Here is a 12,902-nt window from a genome sequence, read left to right as displayed (position 1 = left end):
CAATATCAAGTACTACACTGTAACTATCAACAGGACAAGTACCCAAACAGCTCAAGTCGATTGATCGATCGCAAATCCATCCAGAATCTAGTGTGACTCTGACTTGCTACAGGATTCAATTTAAAATGAACATGGATTGTGGCTGATTTGCAATCTCAATCGATGTCATTTGACAAGAATCAAGCTATCCAAAATTGTGCTTTTCGATTTGAAAGTTATTGACTTACCTTGTGATTTTCGATGAAATTTATAATTAATTTTATTAATTTTCTTAATTTAAAGCAGCTAAAGACAAAGCTGAATCAACAGCAGCACCATCAGGAGCAACAAGCGCACCAACATCAGCACCAAAAGCTAGTAAGTACAATAATTTACAAGTGAACAGTGACTCATCATTTTTATGACTTTTGAAAATTTTTGACCAGTTCTTGGGGAGCATAAATCGATTAATCGATCAGAATCCTGACTCCAATGATGCTTTCTTGATATTGGGACCGGAATTTCGCGGAAAAGATTCGTTCCAATCCCGGAAGATTTTCGAGGAATTGGAAAGCATAGATCTTGCAAGGCGTGACTTTGACTTGGTTCAGAATTTAAATTTGAAACCATCCGAGTCCTCATTGGCATGGTTCCGGGTTTTGGATCGATTAACCGATTTTTACCCTTGATAATTTCTACAATTTGAAATTAATAACAATTTTTTTTCCAAATTATCAAATTAATATAGAACGTGAAGCTTGTGATGGTAAACAACATGGAGCAAATGAACAGTCATCATCTTCCACAGCTGGAACTACAGAGAATACAAACTGAAATATTATTTGAAATATTGTTACTAATTTACTAATATTATTATTTATAAAAATGCATTACTTAAAATGTTTTACTAAAATTTTTGAGAAAAATATTACTAATTTTATGATTTTCAACTGGTTTTTTAATGCAGTGGTGGGCAACCTATTGTGTCACGACATACTTTAATGTCAATAAAATTGTTGGAAATGCCATTAACCGCATTTAGAGCGGTGTCGGTCTTGGCTAACCATCTAAGTATGTTTAATGAGTGAGTTTAGGGGGATAGTGGGATGAGGGTTGAGCCAGAGCTAGCAGGACGCCATTTTGGAGCCCGATTTCACTGTAGATCGATTCATTGGAGTCAGGACTTTAGTGCAGTTTCATGGACCTTGGGGTTGAGTCCTCGATGTGCAATCTAAGGTCTCTAAATCAACATATTAACTTTTTCAAAAAATTTTAAAAAAATAGAACGTTCTGTTTAGTCCAATAAGGTTCTAACCCCCAAAATCCCTCCATAACTACCTCTGACCCTGTTTCTGACCTTTTGCTATAAACCTAGAAATGAAAAGTTTTACTAAATTTATAATTTTACTCATTATTATATGATCAGAAATATCTAAAAAAATTAAATTTAACCTCAAAATTTTATCTGAAATTTAACCTAAAAAATTAATAAAAAATTTCAACAATTTTTTTTTCACAAACAAAAAAAGCTTCCGTTTATTTTTTAATTCTTTAATAATATTTGTGTGTGATTTTTCATCATTTTTCTCTCATTTTTCCTCATCTTCTTTGTGTCATTTTCAGCAAAAAATTCAATATTTTTTTTTTTATTTTTTTCTACCTCAATTTTACAAAAAGAAATTAAAATTTTTTACCTCTAATATATATTTTTGTTGTTGTTGTTGTATGTTTGTATGTGTGAGTGAACTTTTCATTGTTTTTGTGTATGTGTGTGTGTGCCATCCAGTTAATGAGTAGATGATGAAAAATACAAAAAATGACAAAAATTTTCAACTTTTTTTCCACCATAAATTTTACAAATTTTTTAAATATTTTTTTTTTTGGGGAAATTTTTCTTGTTTTTCCCAAGTTTTTCCTTAAGAAGATAAGTAAAATTTTACTTTAAGTTTTCATATTTTCTAGAGTTTTTAATCATATTTATCATATATAGTTAATATATGGTGTGTATTTTGTGTATGAATGTGTAGTTTTTGAACGGACTTGAAAGGACAAAAAATGAAGGATTTTCTTTCAATTGTTTGATGTAGTTGCATGCCCCTTGCATTCAGCAAATTGAAAAGGAATTGTCTACACCTTTTAAAATTCTAAATTAGTTGCATACCCCTTTTCGGAATCAAAAAGTAGTTACATGTCCCTTTTGAGTTGTATATTAGTTGAATGCACCTTTGGAAATTGAAAAGTAGTTGCAATCCCCTTTTAAGAATTCAATATTAGTTGAATGCCCCTTTTAGAATTTAAAGGTAGTCACATGCCCTTTGAATAATTGTAAAATAGTTACTTGTCCCTTTTGAAGTTGAAAAGTAGTTGCATACCCCTTCTAGAATTGAAAACTAGTCGATTGCAGCTTTTCTAAATCAAAAAGTAGTTACATGCTCCTTTTAGATTTGTATATTAGTTGCATGTCACTTTTTAGAATTGAAAAGTAGTTGCATGCCCCTTTTGGAAACTGAAAAGGTAGTTGCATGCCCCCTTTGAAGTTGAAAAGTAGTTGTATACCCCTTCTTGAATTTAAAACTAGTTACACGCCCCTTTTAAAAAAGTTAACTAGTTGCATGCTCCTTTTGGAAGTTGAAAAGTAGTTGCATGCCCCTTTTTCTTGCACACCCTTCAGCTCATCGAAACAAATTTTCATAAATCTTCTGAGACAAGCCATGAATTTTCCTCTTATTTTTTCAATGTTCCAGGCTTAAAGTCAACGGTATCTTAATATTCAAAATGGAACAATCCAAATATCCTCAACTAACAAAGACATTTGGCAGTCCTGTCAAGTCAAACTCATTGCATGTCTCACAAGATTTACTCAAAAATTTCTTCAAATTTTGTCCTTTCATGTCCACTAATTTAATTACATTAACATTATACTTATGACTGTATAAACTTGTTTTTTTTTTTTGATTATTTCACATTTCACAATTAATGAGTTTTTTCTAAAAAATTTTAAAAATTCATTTTTTTGTTTTGTTCTTTAAATTTGATTTATGGAAAAATTTGTGTTTTTTTAAAATTTTTTGGTCTATTTTTTCAAAATTTTTCTTGACTTTTTAGGTTAAAAAATGAGATTCTTGAAGACATAACCTCAAATGTCGAGAATCTAACCTCAATTCTAAGTCAATCTTTATTTTGTAATTTCGCTCATGTTTATCGATTGCAAACTCAATAAATGGATGTGAAACATTACTAAGCATATAAAATGAACTTAAGTAGTTCAATAAAGTTATCAAAATAGATGATTAAGAATAAAAAGGCAAATATTGTTTATTTTTACATTTTTGAAGGATTATTTTGGAATGTTTTGAGATTCTAACCTCAAAGTTTCAGATTCTAACCTCAAAATTCAAGATAGAAATATCAAAATTAAGAATTCTAACCTCAAAATTTTGAATCATAACCTCAAAATTCAATCAAAAACCTTAGTTAAATTCAATTAATTCAGTAAATTATTCTAATTATGCTTTCCCGATACCGGGACCGGGACCGGGAAATCCCGGGACTGTCCCGTCCCGGTCCCGTCCCGAGTCCCGAAAATTGGGACTGGTCCCGCGGGACCAGGTTTTAAAAAAGATTCTTATAAACCTTAACAAAATTCAAGATTCTAAATAAAAAACGTTTAATTTGTAACCAAAAATTTAAAATCAAGATAAATTTATAATTTTATCAAAAATCACGAGAAATATGGAGCTATAAATTCGTAAATTGAAGATTCTAACCTCAAAATTGAAAATTCTAACCTCAAAATTCAAATAAACCTATTGATTCTAACCTTTTTCAAAAATTGAAAGGTTCAATTCTTTTAAATTGATTACAAATATTAGGATTCTAACCTCAAAATTTAAGATTCTAACCTCAAAATTGAAGATTCTAACCTCAGAATTTTTTAGATTTTTCAATTTTAAATCATTTAAAACTAATCAAGTTCAATCCGTCAAAATTTTGACATCATAACCTCAAAATTCAATCAAAAACCTACTTTTAGCACATATTTTCTTTCGGGAAATTCAATTAATTCAGTATAATTATTCTTTATTATAAAATGACAAATTATGCGCCTTTTTTGTATAATATAATAAATGATATGATAGAAAGTATTAGGGTAAGTACAGGTAATATGAGTAATACAATACATTAAGGTATAAAAGCGACTCAAAAATCTACATTTGAGTGTCAAAAGTTGAGTATAAAAAGAAAGGGGGAACTGCATACAGGGTGTAAATGCACACACAGCTAAATCCTGTCTGCAAACTAAAGTAAAATGAGGGACTGAAAAAATTAATTTATTACTGAGTAACGGACTCAAAAAAAGAGGGAAAATGTTCAGTCTAGAAGCCGCAATGAAGGGTCTGAGTTGCATTTCAACAGTCAAATTTAAGCATTTTTACTATTTTTTGTGTATGAAAAATGACTTTTTTTGCACATTTAATGATTTTTTTTTTATTCTAAATCCTGAACTCACATTGAGCTATAAAAATTGTATTTGGTGACGAAGTACACTCCTGGCTCTACTCTAAGATCTACTTTTGTGTCTCGACAGCTATTTTTGTCTGAATTAAGGATTATAACCTCAAAATTGAGAATTATAACCTCAAAATTGAGAATTATAACCTCAAAATTGGATTTATAACCTCAAAGTTAAGTATCATAACCTCAAAATTGTGGACCATAACCTCAAAATTGGTAATATAACCTCAAAATTGAGAATTATAACCTCAAAATTGAGAATCATAACCTCAAAATTGAGCATCATAACCTCAAAATTGAGCATCATAACCTCAAAATTGAGAATTTTAATCTCAAAATTGAGAGTCATAACCTCAAAATTTAGGATTATAACCTCAAAATTCAAGATTATAACCTCAAAATTGAGTTTCATAACCTCAAAATTGAGCATCATAACCTCAAAATTGAGCATCTTAACCTCAAAATTGAGCATCATAACCTCAAAATCGGGCATCATAACCTCAAAATTGAGAATCATAACCTCAAAATTCAGGATCATAACCTCAAAATTCAGAATCAACCTCAAAATTCAGGATTATAACCTCAAACTTGAGCATCATTACCTCAAAATTGAGCATCTTAACCTCAAAATTGAGAATTATAACCTCAAAATTGAGAATTATAACCTCAAAATTGTGGATCATAACCTCAAAATTAAGCAACATAACCTCAAAATTGAGAATCATAACCTCAAAATCGGGCATCATAACCTCAACATTGAGCACCATAACCTCAAAATTGAGTTTCATAACCTCAAAATTGAGCATCATAACCTCAAAATTAAGAGTTTAACCTCAAAATTCTCCTCATAGCTGTCCTAAATTTGTGCAATTTTGATTCATTATTTAATCTGCAATTCCATACGCTAATAAAACACCTTATTTAAAAAATCCTAGGAATGTTTTACTTGAGTTAAGTTCCATTAAAAAATCTCGAAATATTTCGCTGTTTTTACTCAGGTTTTCTCATTTTTCCCACTAATTTGAACTCACATTTTTGTTTAATAAAAAAGTTACTAAATATCTCACCTAATCTCATTTGAAGCACTTAATCTGGGAATGAGTAAGTTTTGAATCCAGAGGTGGACAACCTTTGTGGTGCGGCACTAAATTGGTCTTTGTAACTGTGATAGAACCGCATTTCATGAATGACATCAATTGCAGCATTACCAACAGAGTAAGCCGTAACAAAAAAAGGTTGTGCACCACTGGATTTGATCCTCAAGTAAAAAAAGGTTCTAAATGTCTGGAAAATTATTATACCTAAATACAAAATTTATCAAAAATAATCTGGCAGTAGAAATAGTTCAGAAGATCTGTTTTGGTCAAGTGGTGGACAACCTGTGGGCCGCGGTACACTCTAAAAAATCTCTGAAAATGCCATGAACCGTGTGCCGCATGCGGTTTCGGTCAAGGCATACAAAGATGGACCGCGAATAATAAAAGGTTGAGCACCACTGCTAATGTAAAAAATTGTAAAAATGAATTTTGAAAATGTCAAATTTTTGAGTATTTTGAATGAACTTTATTGGAATAAATTTATGTTTTTTTTTTGTTTGTCTTACAATTATTGATGGTGATGCGATTAATGACGCTAAGTATGACAAATTTATATCAAAAAATCTCTTCAAATTTGAGGTTAGATTGACAAATGTGACATCCCTATGCAGCGTGGAAGTTAAGACATTCCCTATGTCCGCACGGAAGTTTACAATTTTTGACCTCTAACCTCAACTTGCTCATTAATTTTCATGCAAAAAGCTAGAATACATCAATTATTCACCTTACAATCCAATTCCTTACCACCTAACCTAGAAATCATAAAATCCACGTGGAAGTTCAAAATAATAAAAAAAATTCAAATTTTTTTTTTTTTTTTTTTTATTTAAAAAAAATTTGAGTCAAAATATTGAAGACAAAAAATACAAAAAAATAAAAAATTTCACTTTTAAATATAATTAAAAAATTATGATGAAAATGTTTCTTTTTTGATGGAAGTTGGGGGTCGGGTCATTGAGGTCGCGATGGCACTTGATATTAAGTTTGTTATTTACGCGCTTTTATTTTAATTTGTTGGAATTTTTTGGCGCTAAAATTTGAAAATTTATGAATTTAAAATTCACTTTTTTGAGCACTTAAAGAGTTTTTGCTACGAAATTTGAGCTAGTAATTGTGCTAATTTGGGAAGTTTAGGAATAGTTTGAGCAGTTTGTGCCATTTTGGGGGTTATAACCTTGAAATTTTGGATTATAACCTCAAAATTTTGGATTATAACCTCAAAATTGAGAATTCTAACCTCAAAATCGAGATTCTAACCTCAAAAATTAGAATTCTAACCTCAATGACCCTGATTCGGCCTAAAACAGCCATAATTGCATGATAACATGAATACTTTGTCATTTTCCGAGTAAAAATTAACCAAAAAAAATCATAAAAATAATAATAAAAATAATAATAAATTTTTTTGGTGGGAATCGAACCTTGTCATTTTTTCTGAGATTTTTACTTTTTCAAAAAAATATTCAATAAAAAATCGAGTGAATGTTTCAGTTTGGAGTGTCTACATTATTATTATTACTTATTTTCGTGTATAAATGTCGTCTGAGTCACATGGATTCATTAATGTTACTTGATTTTTTTTTGTGCATTTCAGTTTTTTTTTTTCTTCAATTCTCAACTTTTTTTTGTCCCATTTTTAAGTTTTTTTTTATTTTCAATACAAAAATTCTCCTTTTTTTCGGCTACAAAAATTTCTAAGCTAAAATTCTGTGTAAAATTTTCATTTTTTTGCAAGCTTTTTTACTCCTTTTTTGAGCTAAGATTTGGGGGATGTTGGGTGGGTGTGCTGGTTGATTTTTGGGTAACTGGAGTTGGTATATGAGCTATAATTATGCATATGACCCATAGTCATGATTATTTTGAGGTTATGGTGTCTAATAGGCTTTATATTGATGTAGAATTGATAATCAGTGACTTACTAGTCAACATACATCCTTTTTAAGTTAGTTTGCTCATTCAGATTGACTTAACAAGCACTATACTCAATAGCGTATACCTCAATAGACACCATACTCATTTAAGTATAACCTGATAAGCACTTATAATTAAGTGTACTTATTCAAGGATACTTAAATTGAACTATAGTTAATGAAGTGTGCTTAAATAAGGACCATACTAAATTAAGTATACTTCTTAAAGTATACTCCATATAGGGACCACACACATTTAAGTGTACTTCTTAATTGGACCATACTATTTTCAGTATACTTCTAATAAGAACCATAGTCCCTTTTGGGTAAACTTCTTACGGTTATAAGGATCATACTCATCTCATAAGGACCATACTCATTTGAGTATAGATCATGCTCATTTGCGTATGGTATCATTTGAGCATGGTTTCATTTGAATGTGGTCTGGTATAGATGCTCTTCGGTATTAACATGATATGGTACAGATGTATCACCACTTAACCATACTTAGTGTACTTCTATACTGTTCCTGTAGAGTGACTAAACCATCCAAAATCATATCAATCATAAGTAATGAGCACCATCATACCCCCTTCACAAAGGTCCCTATAGTTTGGTTCAGCTGTTCTTTAGCTCTACTTCAACCCCAATATACCTCAATACACTCCACACCTATTTCCTCCCCTCTACTACAATCTCAGAATTTTTGAGTCTTTTTTTTTTAATATGCGCGAATTCTGCTTTAAAGTCGTGAAACCGTGAATTGAGGTGACTTTGAGGACATTTTCATTGCCAATATTAGTTCTTAATCTGCATTGACAGTTTACTTGCCTAATTAGAGTTCGAATTTTCGTTGATAATTAAAATATCAATTTTTAATATTTTAGAATCTATTTGAGGAATTTGATGAAGTTTTTGAGCATTTCAAGTCAATTTTTGAAATTATTTTGATGAGTTTTGTGGCAATAGACGTGGTAAACTGTACAGATGTGAAGGATATGGCAGCTGTATGGCTGCATGGGAGGTTGTATGACTGCATGGATGACTTGTATGACTGTATGTTGACTATAGACTAGAATTTAGTGACTATAGTCGGTATATGATGCTCTACAGTCTTATGGCAATAGACCTAATCGACAAAATAGTCAATTTGGTCAAAATGACCCCAAAAATCACCTCAAAATCCACAATTTCACTTCCTTTTTTCAACTACAATTGAGTCCACATGTTTACATTTCATTTTTTCTTGTAAATTTCCCTACTTCTTAAAAATTTCGTGTTTTTTTGTCTTCATCTTTTTTTGTCTAAAAGATATTAAATGCCTTCCTCCAGCGTGGAAGTTTAAAAAGTGAGGAAAAGTATTAGAAATTTGGAAAAAAAAAATTTCATACACATTTTGCTTTGTTATTATAGATTTTTAATTAAATATGCTGCGTACTTTTTTTTTGCTATTTTTTTGTCCAAAAAATGCAGAAATAATAAAAGCTATGGAAGGGGTGATTGGGGTTTGGTGTGGAAGTTCATTAGGGTGGGACCTGTGGTAGCGTGGAAGATTTTGTTAAAATTTTGAAAATTTGAAGATTTGAAAATTTTTCAAAATTTAATGATTTTGGTTTGAAAAACTTCCAGGTGTAAATGGGGTGTGCTCAAAAATTTTGAACATCCTAGATCCACTTGGAAGTTTTTGGCAAAATATTGCCAATTTTAAAATTTTCACAATTTTTGCTGATTTTTTGTTTAAAAAACTTCCAGGTGTAAATGGGTTGTGTTCTTAAATTCATGAACATCCCAAAACAGCGTGGAAGTTTTTGGCAAAATTTTGAATTTTTGAAAGTTTTGCACTTTTTGATTTTTTTAGTTTGAAAACTTCCAGGTGTATAGGGGATGTGCTCAAAAAATTTTGAACTTCCTAAATCCACCTGGAAGTTTTTAGCACAATTTTGAAAATTTTGCAATTTTTGATGTTTTTCAAAATTTCAAAAACTTCCACGTGTAAACAGGTTGTACCCAAAATTCTCAAACTTCCGCACCAATCCAACCTCCTTCATCGCAAAATTAAAGAAAATTATTTTTTAAAACATAAAACATTTTTCATCATTTTTTTTTTTCATCATAATTTCAATTATTATAATATTATATTAATTATTAATTATTATTATATTTTCAATTAATTATTTCATTTTTTTTTCATTAATTAATTAATTATATATTCAATGAGTATGTGACTTAACTAAATTGTTGGATTTTTTTTTCTCATAATTTTATTTCTTTTTTTTTTCTTAAAAATTTTCATTTACTTATTTTTTACTTTTTTTTTTTCAATCAATTTATCAATTTTTTATTAAATTTTTTGTTCTTTTTCATTATTTGGGATAAAAATGTGTTTGTGTTAATTCTTATTTGTATGTATGTGTGTGTGTAAATGGGATATAAATCTGGGGGGTTTGGGGGGACAATGGGGGGCATTACAGATAGATTACAGATGCATTATTTATTTATTTTTTATTTATTTTTTTTTTTCTTCTTTATATGATAAGAAAAAAAGGAAAAAATTTTACAAATTACAGACATTTTATACTTTTTTTTATTATATTTTATATGTATGTGTGTATGTGTGTGTGTGTGAGTGAAAAACATTTTTCTTTCTTTTTACTTTCTTAAATTTGTGAAAATTTCTTATATTTTCATTTTGGGATGCTGAAAAACTTTTCTTTTAAGATGATGGCGGCGCTTACTCTGCTGCTACTTCTTTCTCCTTGTTCTCATCGATCTTCTCGTCGACCTAAAATTAGATTGAGGTTAGATTTCAATTCAGGTGCATTCACATAAAATTTTCAAGATTCAGGCGCCTTTACAATTGAATTCCAATATGCAGGTGCCTTCACACTAGAGTTCTAATGTTCAGGTGCCTTCACACTAGAGTTCTAAGGTTCAGGTGCCTTCACACTAGAGTTCTAAAGTTCAGGTGCCTTCACACTAGAGTTCTAAGGTTCAGGTGCCTTCACACTAGAGTTCTAAGGTTCAGGTGCCTTCACACTAGAATTCTAAGGTTCAGGTGCCTTTACACTAGAGTTCTAAGGTTCAGGTGCCTTCACACTAGAATTCTAAGGTTCAGGTGCCTTCACACTAGAGTTCTAAGGTTCAGATGCCTTCACACTAGAGTTCGAAGGTTCAGCCGCCTTCACACTAGACCCACAAATCCCAAATTCTTACCTTTTCTTTAACTAATTCCTTATCGGAGTCCTTTTCCTCCTCAGCGGCTTTTTCTGTGTCAGCGCCTTCTTTGTTCTCCTTGACTTCTGGTCTGCTCATTTGCACAAAAAACATAAATTTTGATACAATTTCATTGTATAGATGGTGCACACGTGTATGAAAAGAGAATGGAATAAATAAGAGAAAAAGATCAGTGAAATGTGATAATTGGAAATGCCAAAAAATGTTTTTTGTTAGATTTTGTTGCTGATTTTTATCTACTTTGATTGAGTTTGTTTTCTGTTTGGAATGCTTTGATATTATAGATTATTGAGAGGATTTGATGCTGATTTAAGAGATTAAGGTGGGGGATTGTTCAGTTGTTAAGTAACAATCTTAAAGAGATGGTACTTAATGAGTCCAGACTGAGAAACTAGGCGGTATTTCCGCTGTATCCATATAAATACCACAATAACGCCTAGTTCCTCAGCCTGGTAATAAGTAATCCCGAATACAACAAATTGGTTAATCCGATCAATAATCCGACCAGAGTGTGACCGTCTCAAATTCGATTTTTTCGACATTAGATTATCGAAAAATTCGAACTCGTTACGAAGAAAAGTAAAATTAACCGTCGTTTTTGAGAAATTTACACTCTGAATCCGACTATAGACCAGAGTGATTCTGACTTGGATCCCAAATTAGGTTTGAATCCGGCAACCATCAAGCCAATGTGACTTTGTCATGGTGTCGGATTTTGATAAATCCAGACAGGATGTTGAATTTGTCGAATGAATTTGTTGAATGAGCTAATGCTTGGTAGAGTAGGGTAAGGTATAAATAGGGTAGGATACCCCATGTAGATCAAGAATCTGATCCCATTTGAAAACAATTCCGATCTAAATTTCCAAATTATCTCCAAAAATCCCCAATAATCACACCCCAAAATACCTCACAACGTCTCACATATAGTCCATAACTTCAAAGCCTTCTATTCTTAATTCCTTTATTATATTCAAATTCCATCCAAATCTTCCCCCATCAACCCAAATAAATCATCCAGCTCACGTCTCACTCGAGACATCGTCATTATTTAAATTGAGAACATAAACAATTAAGCGAAAAGGAATCCGAAAACAGCTACTGTGTGTGTCAAACGAACGAAAACAAAACAAACAAGACAGCAAGCAGCAGCAAGAAGAAGCACCAGAAACTACAAATTAAGATGAAATGAGATCTGATATCAAAATAATATAAAAGCAGGCAAAGATCGCTGTCGTGTGTGAGAATGGAACTAAGTCATTTTGTGTACACAATGGAACTGAAATGGAAAGTGTGGGCAAAAATAAATAAAAAATTTATGTAAATTTATGCCGTGTGAAGAATTCTTCTTATGCAGACGACGACGACGACGATGACTGCAGATTAAGGGTGATGAGACTTGCGATTGGAATGTTGGAAATGGAAGTGGATTTGTGGATAAATTTGTAGTAATTTAGAGGTCCAGGTGCCTTCACAATGAGATGTACAAGCTCAGACGCCTTTTCGCTAGTTTTCAGTTCAGGTGCCTTCACATTAGAGTTTTATTCAGTTCAGGTGCCTTCACATTAGAGATTTATTCAGTTCAGGTGCCTTCACATTAGAGTTTTATTCAGTTCAGGTGCCTTCACATTAGAGTTTTATTCAGTTCAGGTGCCTTCACATTAGAGCTTTTCTTAGTTCAGGTGCCTTCACATTAGAGTTTTATTCAGTTCAGGTGCCTTCACATTAGAGTTTTATTCAGTTCAGGTGCCTTCACATTAGAGCTTTATTCAGTTCAGGTGCCTTCACATTAGTCTCTTTTCAGTTCAGGTGCGTTCACATTAGAGATTTATTCAGTTCAGGTGCCTTCACATTAGAGATTTATTCAGTTCAGGTGCCTTCACAACCATCCAAAAATCTCTCAACTTTCACTTCCATTTCCTCCAATTTTCATTTTCTTCAAAATTAAATTTGGAAATTTTCACTTTTTTTACTTCCTCTCTGTGCTGATCACCGCAGCATGTCAGTGCCTGCTACCGCACCCATTGTGATGACTTTAAAAAATGACATTGATTAAGATGACTCAATTTACTTTTTTAATGCTTACTAAGTCTGTCGTGTTGTTTATTTATTTATTTTGATTGCATATAGAGAGAAATCAGCAGTGGATCAGATGTGAAGTATGTGG

General features: G+C 31.5%; 1 protein-coding gene across 1 annotated transcript in view; it reads right to left on the bottom strand.

The window, feature by feature from the left end:
- Positions 1-6,034: 6,034 nt before the first annotated feature.
- Positions 6,035-12,902, bottom strand: part of LOC139095637 (failed axon connections-like) — a 70,950-nt gene continuing 64,082 nt past the window's right edge. The window contains exons 6-7 of the mRNA XM_070647026.1: positions 10,715-10,805; positions 6,035-10,283 (exon numbers count right to left, since the gene is read on the bottom strand). Of these exons, the coding sequence (XP_070503127.1) occupies positions 10,233-10,283; positions 10,715-10,805 (142 nt within the window). The 3' untranslated portion in view covers positions 6,035-10,232. The remainder of the gene's footprint in view (positions 10,284-10,714; positions 10,806-12,902) is intronic.

This window comes from Chironomus tepperi, unplaced genomic scaffold, assembly GCF_022539635.2.
Source record: "Chironomus tepperi strain 1889 unplaced genomic scaffold, CSIRO-AGI_Ctep_v1 contig_370, whole genome shotgun sequence".
In the NCBI taxonomy this organism is placed as follows: Eukaryota; Metazoa; Arthropoda; class Insecta; order Diptera; family Chironomidae; genus Chironomus; species Chironomus tepperi.
The sequence above is the reverse complement of the archived record's forward strand: the minus strand, read 5'-3'. Positions and strand labels throughout refer to the sequence as shown.